The 13,972-nt window shown below is 37.4% G+C and overlaps 1 protein-coding gene across 1 annotated transcript; it reads left to right on the top strand.

Moving 5' to 3' along the window:
• The first annotated feature begins 3,586 nt into the window (after positions 1-3,586).
• LOC131491015 (putative olfactory receptor 2W6) lies at positions 3,587-13,436 on the top strand. Its single transcript, XM_058693495.1, has 2 exons — positions 3,587-4,492; positions 13,425-13,436. The coding sequence occupies exons 1-2, from the start codon at positions 3,587-3,589 to the stop codon at positions 13,434-13,436; spliced, it is 918 nt and encodes a 305-aa protein (XP_058549478.1).
• The last annotated feature ends 536 nt before the right edge of the window (positions 13,437-13,972 follow it).

Consider the following 13,972-nt stretch of genomic DNA (forward strand, 5'->3'; position numbering starts at 1 on the left):
TTCTGCAACTTTCCCCTTTAATAGGAGAGGGTGACTCTGGGAAGGTGTTTCATCAATCCAGGGACAACCTCTCATCCCAGATCTATACATCGTTTCTTCTGAGAACTTGATACAAGTTAGTAAACATGGAAAACAGTGCTGCAGTGAGAGGAAGTTGTTACCTAAAAAGATTTGTTGGCAGATGTATTTCATGTGAGATCATGGGCTCCCAGAACAATGTTCTAGAATACAGATGTTTTTGTATGTTTAGCACGAGTCTTATATTTTTGGAATAATTTTGTTACTTTTTCCTAACAAATATTCTGATTTTCATTGAAATAAAATATTTGAGTGCCTTTAAATACAAGTATTTTAAGGAATTCTCTGAAAACCCTGTGATATAGTCATTAATATTTCCTTATAAGAGGAAACCAGTTCTTGTGATCATACTCAGGTCCATGAGGAGTTTCGATCTACATTTCAGATCCTGGGACAAAGGTGTTTAAATCCTATTGAAGTCTCATAGATCTGACTAATAGACCATTGCTGTAAAAGATAATCAGGAATGTGTATGGTTAGGCAAATATGTTTTTCAGATGTGTAACAAACCTCCTATATTTCTACACACTTTTTTCAGTATTTAGTAGTCTCTGTTTGAACATCAATTTCAAGAAGCTTGAGAGCGTTCAGAACAAGCAGTACAAGCTAATATGGTGTTCTAAAAGTCTTAACAAAGAGCATGTCTGGCATTGTTAAGTCTGTTCTATGGTAGAGGAAATGGAGACACAGATCTGCAATTCACTCAAGGGAGCTTTCTTAACTATGTGATCTCTAGGGTGTGATCTCTAGGGTGGTGACTCACCTCAGGTCACATGTACTTCTCAGCCCCATTTCCAATGCCCAATCCATTATAACAAAGGTCTGACAATTCCGGGGCTCCTTATGAAACACCCTGTCATCTGGAAGATGTGCAGATTATCTCCCTTCCAGATGTCTTACTTCTGAGTTCATAAATGTCTTTCTCCTCCCCATGTAATTGTCTCACCCCATCCTCTACACCATTACCCACAGATAAGGCAGCTATATGGAAAGAGTTAATGATGAGGGCTTGTGAAATGGGTAAAACCTCTCTAAACCTTTGCCAGAGTGATTATACAGATGGAAAATTCTCTTGTGTAGAGCTAATGGTAGAGACTCTCTTGCTCTGTTGCAAGTTTATAAATACACCTTTAAAATATTGTTTCGCTATGAAAAGGAATGGTCACTTTGGGTCCAACAACTTTTTGTGGTCATAGGCCTAATGTTCAGTTGACCCAACAGTGATTGAGTCCAGCAAGTGTACTCTTACTAACCAAACCCACAGATAGTTGACAAGACTGAATGTTGCTTACCAGTAGAGGGAACAATATTGGTATTTAAGGTATGACATTCAGGCCATTAGGCAGAAATTAAGGATGGCAGATCAGGGTGGATTGTGTAAGGATTGTTAGATGATCCAAGGAATATTGAATGTCCAAGACAGATGTGTTTGTTATCTACAATAAGATCTCCCATGCCAATGACGCAGGACCACTAAGAAGTGGCTTTCATATTTCTGAAAATGCATATCCTCATGTGCGTGATTAAGCCTCCACTTTCTCTTTTCTAAATTCCATATAGTTAATTACTGTGATCTGTTGAGATCATGTATTTGGCTTAGTATCTCTAAGATATCAGACTCCAGGCCTGGAGCAAAACAATTAGTTAACACATGGGGAAGTATTGAATGATTCCTTATGTTTAGAGAGTAGGCCTTATGTGTTCTTATCCACACACACACACATACACACACACATATGTAAGTTTGTAAATAATTATTGTCTATGGGTACATGGGATTAAGGAATTATTTTTTTTTTCTTTAATGGTCTTTGCTTTCTTATTTTTCTGTAACAAACATGTATTGCTTTTGGGATGAATTGTTTGAAAGTAATTCACTGAATAGATGACAGGCCTTTGTGTTTAGGGCATCGCTCTTCAGCCAAAAATAAGAAAGAAAAATAAAAGTGTCATCCCTTTAGGTGTGGTGATTACAAATCAAAAATTACATCTCATTACAAAGTGTTTTTTAAATTTAACTTTTTATTTTAAAAATATTCAATGTAAAGAATTTTCTACCAAAAAAAGAAAGAAATATCCCTTGTATTCATGTTATAATTTCCAAATTTGCAATTCATGCTGATGTACTTTAGCTCTTTGTGTGCATTTTCAGTACAAGATCTGCAGATATGCTGTACTCATAACTTATTCAGTTCCCAAGCCATATCTTAAGTTTTCTACAGTTTTCAAGCTGATTTTTTAAAAACTCTGGCTGGAATTGGTCTTTCTATATGGCTTCACCTCAGACTATAACTTCTTCCTGAGTTTAGAGTCTGTGACCCATTATGATTGGACCACAGGTGGACATCCCCACAGGTAGACAGCAGAGCTGTGGGATCCATAGGCTTGCATTCATAGACTCTCCATTTACTCCATATTTTAACTTCTCCAGTAGTTTGTGAACCCCAAACAAGTTGATGGCAGGAAACTGAGTCCATACAGGTAGCATTTAATTATTGACATGGAGGACATACATCTTTTTCTGTTAATTTCTGAATTTTAGAGGAGTTTGCAAGTCAAGTATTTGATTGGTGTCTGTTCAATAAAGTAAATAGTCAAACTCTTATTGAAGCAATGCAGGTTGACAGGAAACCCAACTCTGGCCTCCCCAAAACTCCCAAACCTGCTGCAAAAATAAACCTGCACAATGATTCTTATTTCCTTTTAGTTGACCTCTGGGCATAGTGTTATGTTGAGCTGGAATGTGCAAAAGGACATCCCTCATTTTCTGCTCATTTTGTGAATGCACATGGAAGGGAAGAAAATCCTCTCACCTCTGTGCAATCACATCCACTTTTGTTCTTTTGCCTAATGTTACCTTAATCACTGGGTCAAGAGATAGGACCAAATCATTAACTATTCAGAATCAAGTAAATTCAGGGCTTTCTTATTTCAAGAGTCCCCAGGCTATTACTTTCCTGACTACAGAAGTAATTTAAATATTTTGAACAGAGGTACTGTCTATACTTATACCTGCAGGGCCTACCATATAGTAAGTCATCAATACGTTTTTTGTTTTTCAGTTGAGTTTATAATCATGGAAACATGAGAATTGATTATATTAAGTTAAACTATTGTTCCACAAATTTTAGGGAGTAATTTGTCAGTTAGCAGAAATACACTCAAAGTCAATGGATTCTGAGAAAATTATTTGTTTTTTCCCCCAAATTACTTTGTTGCTCATTATATCAGTAAAAGTTTTTTTTAAAGGATCTATCCACTTATTTCACTTAACCAGATTAGAAGATATTGAGGCAATATTGCTTCCATCACTATACAACTTCCATCACTTTATAAACAAATATTTTTAGCTCCTTATCCTATAATTCCAGGCAATGGCCAGGCAAGTGGACCAGTTAAATAGGTGGAAAAAACCTATTTTCTTGGGACAAAAATGAGGTGCATCATTTTCTGTATGAGTAATACCACACATGTTAACCTCCCTAAACAGGTTTATCAAGCCAAGTGCGATGGAAAGAAATAATGAGAGCTCTGGAAACTTCATTCTGCTTGGGTTCTCTGACCAGCCAAAGCTGGGGATGGTCTTGTTTTTCACTAACATGGTGTTTTACTTTCTGGCTATCACGGGCAACTCGTCCATCATCTTCCTGTCCCTGGTGGACCCTCGACTGCACACAACTATGTACTTCTTCCTCTGCAACCTGTCCCTCCTGGATCTCTGTTACACCTCTAGCAGCATTCCTCAGATGCTGGTCAACCTCTGGGGCCCACAAAAGACCATCACTTATGTTGGTTGTGTCATACAACTCTTTGCGTTCCTGTCTGTGGGTGGCATTGAATGCATTCTTCTTTCTGTCATGGCCTATGACCGCTTTGTGGCTGTTTGCAAGCCTATTCACTACATGACCATCATGCACCCACAGCTGTGCCTGCGACTGGCAGCCTGTGCCTGGCTCACTGGGATTGCCAATTCCATCCTCATGTCCCCACTGACAATGTCCCTGGAGTGGTGTGGTCACCATCACATCAACCATTTTGTGTGTGAGATGCCAGCCATCATCCGCATTTCCTGCGTGGACACTAGGCGTGTTGAAGGCCTGGCTTTCTTCTTGGCCATCCCCATTGTCTTGGTACCCCTCACCATGATACTGGTTTCCTATGGCTATATTGTAGCCATGGTTCTGAGGATCCAGTCTGCAGCTGGGAAGTGCAAGGCCTTCAACACCTGCTCTTCCCACATGATTGTAGTGTCTCTCTTCTATAGCACTATAATCTACATGTACATGCAGCCTGGGAATGTGGCAAGTCAGGACCAGGGCAAGTTCCTAACCCTCTTCTACTGTCTGGTGACCCCCACTCTGAATCCTTTCATCTATACACTGAAAAACAAAGATGTGAAGGGAGCCATGTGGAAGGTTCTTGGGAAAGACCACAGCCTGTCGGATGCAAGACGGCACTGATGTAGGTGCTTGTTTTCCCTAAAGAATGCTTTGTTCCCAGGGGATAACAATGAATAATGTCATATAAGATGCTGGAGTGAGAATGGAGTAGGGTCTTCTCTCTTTCAGGGATCCCAGAATAAATAACTCCTGTCTTTGCTTGCAAGTAGATGGACAGGGCCCCTATGTCCTTCCAAGTGACAGACTCAGTCACAAAAGATAATATGCTGGTGAAGAGAAAAATGTAACTTGGATCAATGAGGTTTTATAGGGAAATAATGAGTTCTTTGCAGCAAACTTGAGACTCTGATTCCAGAAAATTGTAAAGTCACTATTAAGTCAGATCTAAGGAAAATGAGACCCCAAGCAGAAAAATGTGTGTATGTATGTGTGAGGGAGTGACTAATTTTGAGGTACACTTGTTCCACTCCATATACACTTTTGTTCTAAGTTTTCTAGACCCTAATAGAGAGTGTAATGTTTCTTCTTCAGGCTGTTGTCTGCCTCTTCCTGCCCTGTGCAAATAATTTATAACTGCTTCTCTAACAAACAGTGTTTCTTTAAAATTTCAGGTTATATGCCACTTACTTACTGGTTATTAAATCGACTTAACAAGCATTTAAAAGTGAGTGAGAATGGCATGAAATGGAATAGAAAATTTCAGAGAGGATTGAACAAGGTATGGTAAATCAGTTGTGTGAGTGTTTATGTGTTTATGTGTATCAAAGGTTTTCCTTACAGTGAACCATTGCTACAAAAGTTTGAAAGTCACTGACATAAAGAGTCTTTATTGAAACAAGCTCCTAAGCAGGCAGTACATTTGCATTGGGAAAAAATTAGGGATACAGTTCTTTTATTTTCTTTTTTAAAGTTTTTATTTACATTTCTGTTAGTTAACATAAAGTGTAATATTAGTTTCAGGTGTACAATATGGTGATTCAACATTTCCATGCAACACCTGGTGCTCCTCACAAGTCCTCTCTTTAATCTCCATCACTCATTCAGCCTATCCCGCCACCCACCTCCTCTCTGGTGACCACCACTTTGTTCTGTATAGTTAAGAGTCTGTTCTTGAGTTACCTTTAAATTCTTAACAATTCATGAACAGAGGTTCATAGAAGGAAATAGTGGCATGGTAGCATGCGGACAGGAACAGTGTAGAAAGTAACCAGGCCACAGCTGCTTACAATGAGAACACTTGCCAGGTTAAATGATGATAATGATGATGATGATGATGATGATGATATTGATTATTATGAATATGGAACTATAGTTCATTAACTCGTGGATTTTCACCATGAGTGAAGTAGGAACGATTAAAATTTAAAGGCAAGGCACAGTTTAGCTTACAATATATATATTTTTTCTCAGGCTTAAGGTAAAAGGTGAAAATGAGAAAATTTAAGTTGTAAAAATTAATGAAGTTAATAAAATTTCAACTATTCATAGGAACTAATTAGTCTCTGTAATGGTGAACCCTATGTATCAACTTGACTAGGCCACAGTATCTGGGTATTTTGTCAAACACCAGTCCTCCTGTTGCTGTGAAGGTAGTTTTTAGATAAGATTAACACTTCAGTAGACTTTGAGTAATGGACTTCTCTCCATTATGTGGAGAGCTCTCCGATCAGTCTTACAATAAAATAAGCTGAGATCCCCTTAGGAAGATGGAATTCTGTCTTCAGACCGTGGTTGGTCTTTGGCTGCAACATGAACTCTTCCTTGGGTCTCCAGCCTGTACTGAAGATTTTGAACTTATGTGCCCACAAAATCACATGAGCCAATTCCTTAAAATCTCTCTTTCTGTCTACCTGTCTATCTCTCTACCTGTCTACATCTGTGTATCTGTCACCTCTCATCTATCTATCTATCTATCTATCATCTATCTATTATCTATCATCTACCTATTATGTATATCTATCATCTGTGTATCTATGTATCTATCTATCATCTATCTACCTATTACCTATCATCTATCTATGTATCTATGTATCTATTTATGTATCTATGTATCTATCTATATCAATCTATCCTCTCTCTATCCATCTATTATCTATTGACCACCTATCTATTTATCTATATCTATCATTTATCTATTCTCTATATCTGTGCATTCTATTGATTCCGTTTCTCTGGAGAAACCTAATACTTTCCAAAAATTCATAAAAAATAGGTATGTCTAGATTAACTTTTGCATAAGTTTTACTTACTTTTAACCCTAGCTTCTTTAGGTCTATACCCAGTTTTCATATTTCTTTCCTTATGTTCAAACAACCATTTCCTTAAACAAGAGAAACTTTGCATTTATTTATTAATTTTTTAAATGTTTATTTTTGAGACAGAGGGGGGTAGGGAGCAAGAGCTTGTGTAGGGGTGGGGCAGAGAGAGAGACGATCCAAAGCAAGTTCTTCACAGACTGTAGCAAGCCTGATTTGGGGCCCAAACCCATAAACCATGAGATCATAACTTGGTCCGAAGTTGAACCCTCAACTGACTGAGCCACCCAGGTTCTCCTTTGCTTTTATCTTTAGCCCACACTTCCTTACTGGATTGATAGAAATTAGAAAAACATGTGAGTATTGCAGAGCTTGAGGAGGGCAAGTTAGTTTATGCATATACTACTTTATTGTCCGGTTTCTCTGAATAAAAGAAAGTTTGTGGCAATCTTTCTTCATTTTTGTCTTTATGAAATCTTTGAATTATATTTTCATGGTTTTGCCTCTTGGTGGTCTTGATACATTTATACTTGTATGTACTAGGTATTGCAAGTTGTGAGTATATGTCACATGTTCTCTGTGTACCTTCTGGTACAATGTCACATGCATTTAATGTGGGCCTGTATAAACAACAGTGTTAAAACAGGTTTTAGTCTATGTTTAAATAAGTAATTTAGAATTATTAATTTACCTTTTTTTCATTTTTTTTTTGTCCAGGAAACAGTCCTATCGCATCTTTCTGTTTAGAGAATCCACCCAATTTTTATATACCTACAGTATTAATTATAACATGATTGATAAAGTTCCATTAGGATAAGATTGTTAGCATTTTCAACTTTTTATGAAAAAAAGGGGAGGAGCCAAGATGGCAGAACAGCATGGAAGTTTTTTTGTGTCTCGTGTCCATAAAATACAGCCAGATCAACATTAAACCATCCTGCACACCTAGAAAACTGATTTGGGGATTAACACAACAATCTGCACAACCTGAGCCACAGAACTCAGCAGGTACATGATGTGGAAGGTGAACTGGGGGAGAGAGAAGCTGCAGAGGGCAGGGAACTATTTTTGCTTGTGGAGAAAAGATGGAGATGGAGGGGCAGAATAAGGGACAAGCTCCCCCCCCCAAAAAAAAAAGCAGGTAGGAACAACTACAGGGACTGAATTAAAAAGGGAGAAAGGAGAAAGGGGAAGGTTTGAACTCCATTAAGACTGTATAAACAGGGGGAGCACAAAGTCTGAAACTCCACAGCTTGATACCTGGTAGTGCTCTGGTGAGAAGGGTGAGTTCCCAGGAGCAGAATTAAGTCTGGGGGGTCTTCAGGCCACATGGGGAGAGGTAGTTCCTCTATAGGGAGGACATCTAATAGAGGCTGTGTGGCGACACCCACAGGAAAAGGCTCCAGTGGACCTGGGAGAACAACCACATTCTCTGGTGATGGAACAAGGTCATTGGGGTTGAAGCCTGGTGCCAGATGTGTGTTGTGATTTTCCATAAGCCCTGAAACACTTGTGCTAATGATCGCGTGAACTTTTTCTGGGGTGGGCTGACACCTGGCCAGTCTATGGGCATTGGCAGCTGCACAGTCCCATGAATGTTCCTAGGTAGGGCCAGCCCCTGGCCATTGTTCAGTGTGATCCTCCTACAGATGGACAGAATGGGTCAAAGCTGCAGTCCCTCAGAAAAAAAGGTCAGGGAAAACACCCACATCTGATATAAAACTCAGGAGGGAGGTACTGCCTGGGCCTTGGTCACAGACTGTGTAAAAGTGGGGAGTGGATGGAAGCTGAAGACAAAGGACGGGTTAGGTGCTGATCAGGGAGAACAGAGGTTCTATACTAGAGACTGGGTAGCTGGGTGATGCCATTTTCACCACTTTCGCGCGTGTGCATATACACCTACAAGTGCCAAAACAATCCACCCCAGTAAGCTAAGCAGAGCCATCTAGTGGAGAATGAAGCCATTAAACTAAGGCCAACTGGGCCAATCTCACTCTTCAGAAACACAAGTCTCTCCGCCTGCTTAATTTACTGACTATACAGGGCTTCAGAGTTTGACTTCTAGGGGAAAATGAAATAATTTCAATTGTATTTCAGTCTGTTCTTTAGTCAATCTATATAATTTTTATTTTTTTTCTTCTTTTTCATTTCTTTTCTTTTTCTTGAATACAGAAAGAGAAAAAAATTGTTCTTATTTTCAAGTTTTATTAAATATATTTTTCCTTAATTTTATTTTCTATTTTATTTTTTATTTTTGTGTAAATTTTTTTCAAATTCTATTGTACTTCCATCATTTCATTCTATTTTAGTGTATTCATATTTTCAAATGATTTCCTTTTTTTTCTTTCTTTACCCTTTTTTCTTTAATCTACCAACCCCTTTCAACACCCAGACCAAAACACACTTAGGATCTAGCATCATTTATTTGATTTTCTTGTGTGTGTGTCCTTTTTAATTTTTTAATTTTAATTTTTTAATTAAAAAAATTTAAATTATTTTTTTACATCACTAATTCTTTTTGTCCCTTCAAAATGATGAAATGAAAGGATTCACTCCAAAAGAAAGAGCAGGAAGAAATGCCCAGGGACTTAACCAACACAGATACAAGAAAAAAATCTGAACCAGAATTTAGAATCATAACAATAATAATAATACTAGCTGGGGTAGAAAATAGATTAGAATTCCTTTCTGTGGAGATAAAAGAAGTAAAAGCTAGTCAGGATGAAATTAAAAATGTTAAAATTGAGCTGCAATCTTAAATGGATGTCATGGCAGCAAGGATGGATGAGGCAGAGCAGAGACTCAGCAATATGGAGGACAAACTTATGGAGAATAAAAAAGCAGAAAATAAGAGGAAGACTAAGGCAAAAAAGTATGATTTAAGAATGAGAGAAATCAATGACTAATTAAAAAGGAACAACATCAGAATCATAGGGGTCCCAGAAGAGGACGAGAGAGAAAAAGGGGTAGAAGGTTTCTGTGAGCAAATAGCAGAAAACTTTACTAGCCTGGGGAAAGACACAGACATCAAAATTCAGGAAGCACAGAGGACTTCCATTATATTCAACAAAAAATGACTATCAACAAGGCATATCATAGTTAATTTTAGAAAATACTCAGGTAAGGAAAGAATCATGAAAGCAACAAGGGAAAAAAAAGTCCTTAACCTACAAGGGAAGATAGATCAGGTTTGCAGCAGACCTATCCACAGAAACTTGGCAGGCCAGAAAGGAGTGGCAGGATATATTCAGTGTGATGATTCAGAAAAATATGCAGCCAAGAAATCTTTATCCAGCAAAACTGTCACTCAAAATAGAAGGAGAGATTAAAAATTTCCCAGACAAACAAAAATTAAAGGAGTTTGTGACCACTGAACGAGCCCTGCTAGAAATTTAAAGGAGGACTCTCTGAGGGGAGAAAATATTAAATAAATAAATAAATAAATAAATATCAAAACAACAAAGACTAGAAAGGACCAGAGACAACCACCAGAATCTCCACCCTATAAGCAGCATAATGGCAATAAATTCATATCTTTCAGTACTCACTCTAAACATCAGTTCACTAAATGCTCCAATCAAAAGACATAGAGTAACAGAATGGATAGGAAAACAACATCCATCTGAAAGACTTAAATATAAGACAGGAAGCAATCAAAATCCTCGAGGAGAAAGCAGGCAAAAACCTCTGTGATCTTGGTGGCAGTAACTTCTTACTCAACACGTCTCCAGAGGCAAGGGAAACAAAAGCAAAAATGAACTACTGGGACTTCATTAAAATAAAAAGCTTCTGCACAGTGAAGGAAACAATCAGCAAAACTAAAAGACAACCGACAGAATGGGAGAAGATATTTGAAAATGACATATCAGATAAAGGGTTAGTATCCAAAATCTATCAAGAACTTATCAAACTCAACACCCAAAAAACAAATAATCTAGTGAAGAAATGAGCAAAAGACATGAATAGACACTTCTCCAAAGAAGACATCCAGATGGCCAACTGAAACGTGAAAAAATGCTCAACATCACTCATCATCAGGGAAATACAAACCAAAACCACAATGAGATACCACCTTATACCTGTCAGAATGGTTAACATCAACAATTCAGGCAACAATAGATGTTAGCAAGGATGCGGAGAAAGAGGATCTCTTTTGCACTGCTGGTGGGAATGCAAGCTGATGCATCCACTCTGGAAAACAGTACAGAGGTTCCTCAAAAAACTAAAAATAGAACTACCCTATGACCCAGAAATTGCACTAGTAGGCATTTATCCCAGGGATACAGGTACACTGTTTCAAAGGGACACATGCACCCCCATGTTTACAGCAGCACTATCATCAATAGCCAAAGTATGGAAAGAGCCCACAAGTCCATCAATGGGTGAATGGATAAAGAAAATGTGGTATATATATACAATGGAGTATTACTCGGCAATCAAAGAGAATGAAATCTTTCCATTTGCTACTACGTGGATGAAACTGGAGGGTATTATGCTAAGTGAAATTATTCAGAGAAAGACAAAAATCATATGACTTCACTCATATGATGACTTTAAGAGACAAAACAGATGAACACAAGGGAAGGGAAACAAAAATAATATAAAACCAAGAAAGGGGACAAAACATAAGAGACTCATAAATATGGAGAACAAACTGAGGGTTACAAGAGGGGTTGTGGGAGGGGCGATGGGCTAAATGGGTAAGGGACATTAAGGAATCTACTCCTGAAATCATTGTTTCACTATATGCTAATTAATTTGGATGTAAATTAAAAAAAATTAAAAAGAAAATTAAAAAAAAAAGAAAACTCTGATAATAGCTGGAGACTATCCTGTGGTCTGGAAAAAAAAAAGAAAACAAGATCTGTCTATATGCTGTTTACAAGAGACCCACTTTAGACCTAAAGACACCTTCAGATTGAAAGTAAGGGGATGGAAAACCTCTATCATGCTAATGGTTACCAAAAGAGTGCTGGACTAGCCATACTTATATCGGACAATCTAGACTTTACAATAAAGACTTTAACAAGAGATGAAGAAGGGTATTATATCATAATTAAGGGTCTATCCACCAAGAAGACCTAACAATTGTAAACATTTATGGTCCAAATGTGAAAGCACCCAAATATATAAATCCATTATTCACAAACATAAAGAAACTCATTGATAATAATACTATATTAGTAGGGGACTTCAACACCCCTCTTACAACAATGGGCAGATCATCTAATCAAAAAATCAACAAGGAAACAATGGCTTTGAATGACACTGGATCAGATGGACTTAACAGATACATTCAGAATATTTCATCCTAAAGCAGCAGAATATACATTATTCTCAAGTGCACATGGAACATTTTCCAGAGTATACCACATACTGGGTCTACACAAATCAGCCCTCAATGAGTACAAAAAGACCGAGATCATACTATGCATATCTTCAGGCCACATTGCTATGAAACTCAAAATCAACCATGAGAAAAAATTTGGAAAGGTAACACACACTTGGAGACTAAAGAACATCCTACTAAAGAATGAATTGGCTAAGCAAGAAGTTAAAGAGGTAATTAAAAAGTACATGGGAGCCAATGAAAATGATAACACCACAACCCAAAACCTCTTGGATGCAGCAAAGGCTGTCATAAGGGGAAAGTATATAGCAATCCAGGCCTTCCTAAAGAGGGAAGAAAGTTCTCAGATACACAAACTAACTTTACAGTTTAAAGAGCTGGAAAAAGAACAGCAAATAAAACCACAAACCAGCAGAAGACAGGAAATAATAAAGCTTACAGTAGAACTAATGCTATCAAAACAAAAACAAAAACAAAAAACCAAAACAGTAGAACAGATCAATGAAACCAGAAGCTGGTTCTTTGAAAGTATTAACAAAATTGATAAACCCCTAGCTAGTTTGATCAAAAAGAAAAAGGAAAGGACCCAAATAAATAAAACAAAGAATGAAATAAGAGAGATCACAACCAACACAGCAGAAATAAAAACAATAAAAGAGAATATTATGACCAATTATATGCCAATATAATGGGCAACCTGGAAGAAATGGACAAATTCTTAGAAACATATATAGTACCAAAACTGAAACAGAAAAAAATAGAAAATCAGTAAAGAAATCGAATTGGTAATCAAAAATCTCTGAGAAAACAAGATTCCAGGGTCAGGTGGCTTTCCAAGGAAATTTTACCAAACATTTAAGGAAGAGATAACCCCTATTCTCTTGAAGCATTTCCAAAAAATAGAAATGGAAGGAAAACTTCAAACTCTTTCTATGAAGCCAGCATTACCTTGATTCCAAAACCAGCTAAAGACCCACTAAAAAGAACTATAGACCAGTGCCCTGATGACCGTGGATGCAAAAATCCTCAACAAACTATTAGCCAATGTATCCAACAATACATTAAAAAAATATTCACCATGACCAAGTGGGATTTATATCTGGGATAAAGGGCTGGTTCAATACACGGAACAATCAATGTGACTCATCACATCAATAAAAGAAAGAACAAGAACCACATGATCCTCCCAATAGATGCAGAGAAAGAATTTGACAAAATACAGCATCCTTTCTTGATAAAAACCCTCAAGAAAGTAGGGATAGAAGAATCATACAATGAAATCATAGAGCCATGTACAAAAGACCCAACGTTAGTATCATCCACAATGGGGAAAAACTGAGAGCTTTCCCTCTAAGGTCAAGAACAAGACAGGGATGTCCACTCTCACCAATGTTATTCAACATAGCATTGGAAGTCTTAGCCTCAGCAATCAGACAACACAAAGAAATAAAAGACACCCTAATCGGCCAGGAGGAGGACAAACTTTCACTCTTCACAGATGACAAAGTACTCTATATGGAAAACCCTAAATATTCTGCCAAAAAACGCTAGAACTGATTCATGAATTCAGCAAAGTTGCAGGATATGCACAGAAATCATTTGTATTCCTATACATCAACAATGAAGCAACAGAAAGAGAAATCAAGGAATAGATCCCATTTACAGTTGCACCAAAAACCATAAAATACTAGGAATAACTCTAACCAAAGAGGCAAAAAATCTACACTGAATACTATAGAAAGCTCATGAAAGAAATTGAGGAAGACACACACAAAGAAGGAAAAATATTCCATGCTCCTGGATAGGAAGAACAAATATTGTTAAAATGCCATTACTGCCCAAAGCAATCTACATATTCAATGCAATCCCTATCAAAATAACACCAGCATT

This window comes from Neofelis nebulosa, chromosome 1 (genome assembly GCF_028018385.1).
Source record: "Neofelis nebulosa isolate mNeoNeb1 chromosome 1, mNeoNeb1.pri, whole genome shotgun sequence".
NCBI lineage: Eukaryota > Metazoa > Chordata > Mammalia > Carnivora > Felidae > Neofelis > Neofelis nebulosa.

Coding starts and splice junctions, on each gene's coding strand:
- LOC131491015 (XM_058693495.1), top strand. CDS start 3,587: ATGGAAAGAAATAATGAGAGCTCTGGAAACTTCATTCTGCTTGGGTTC.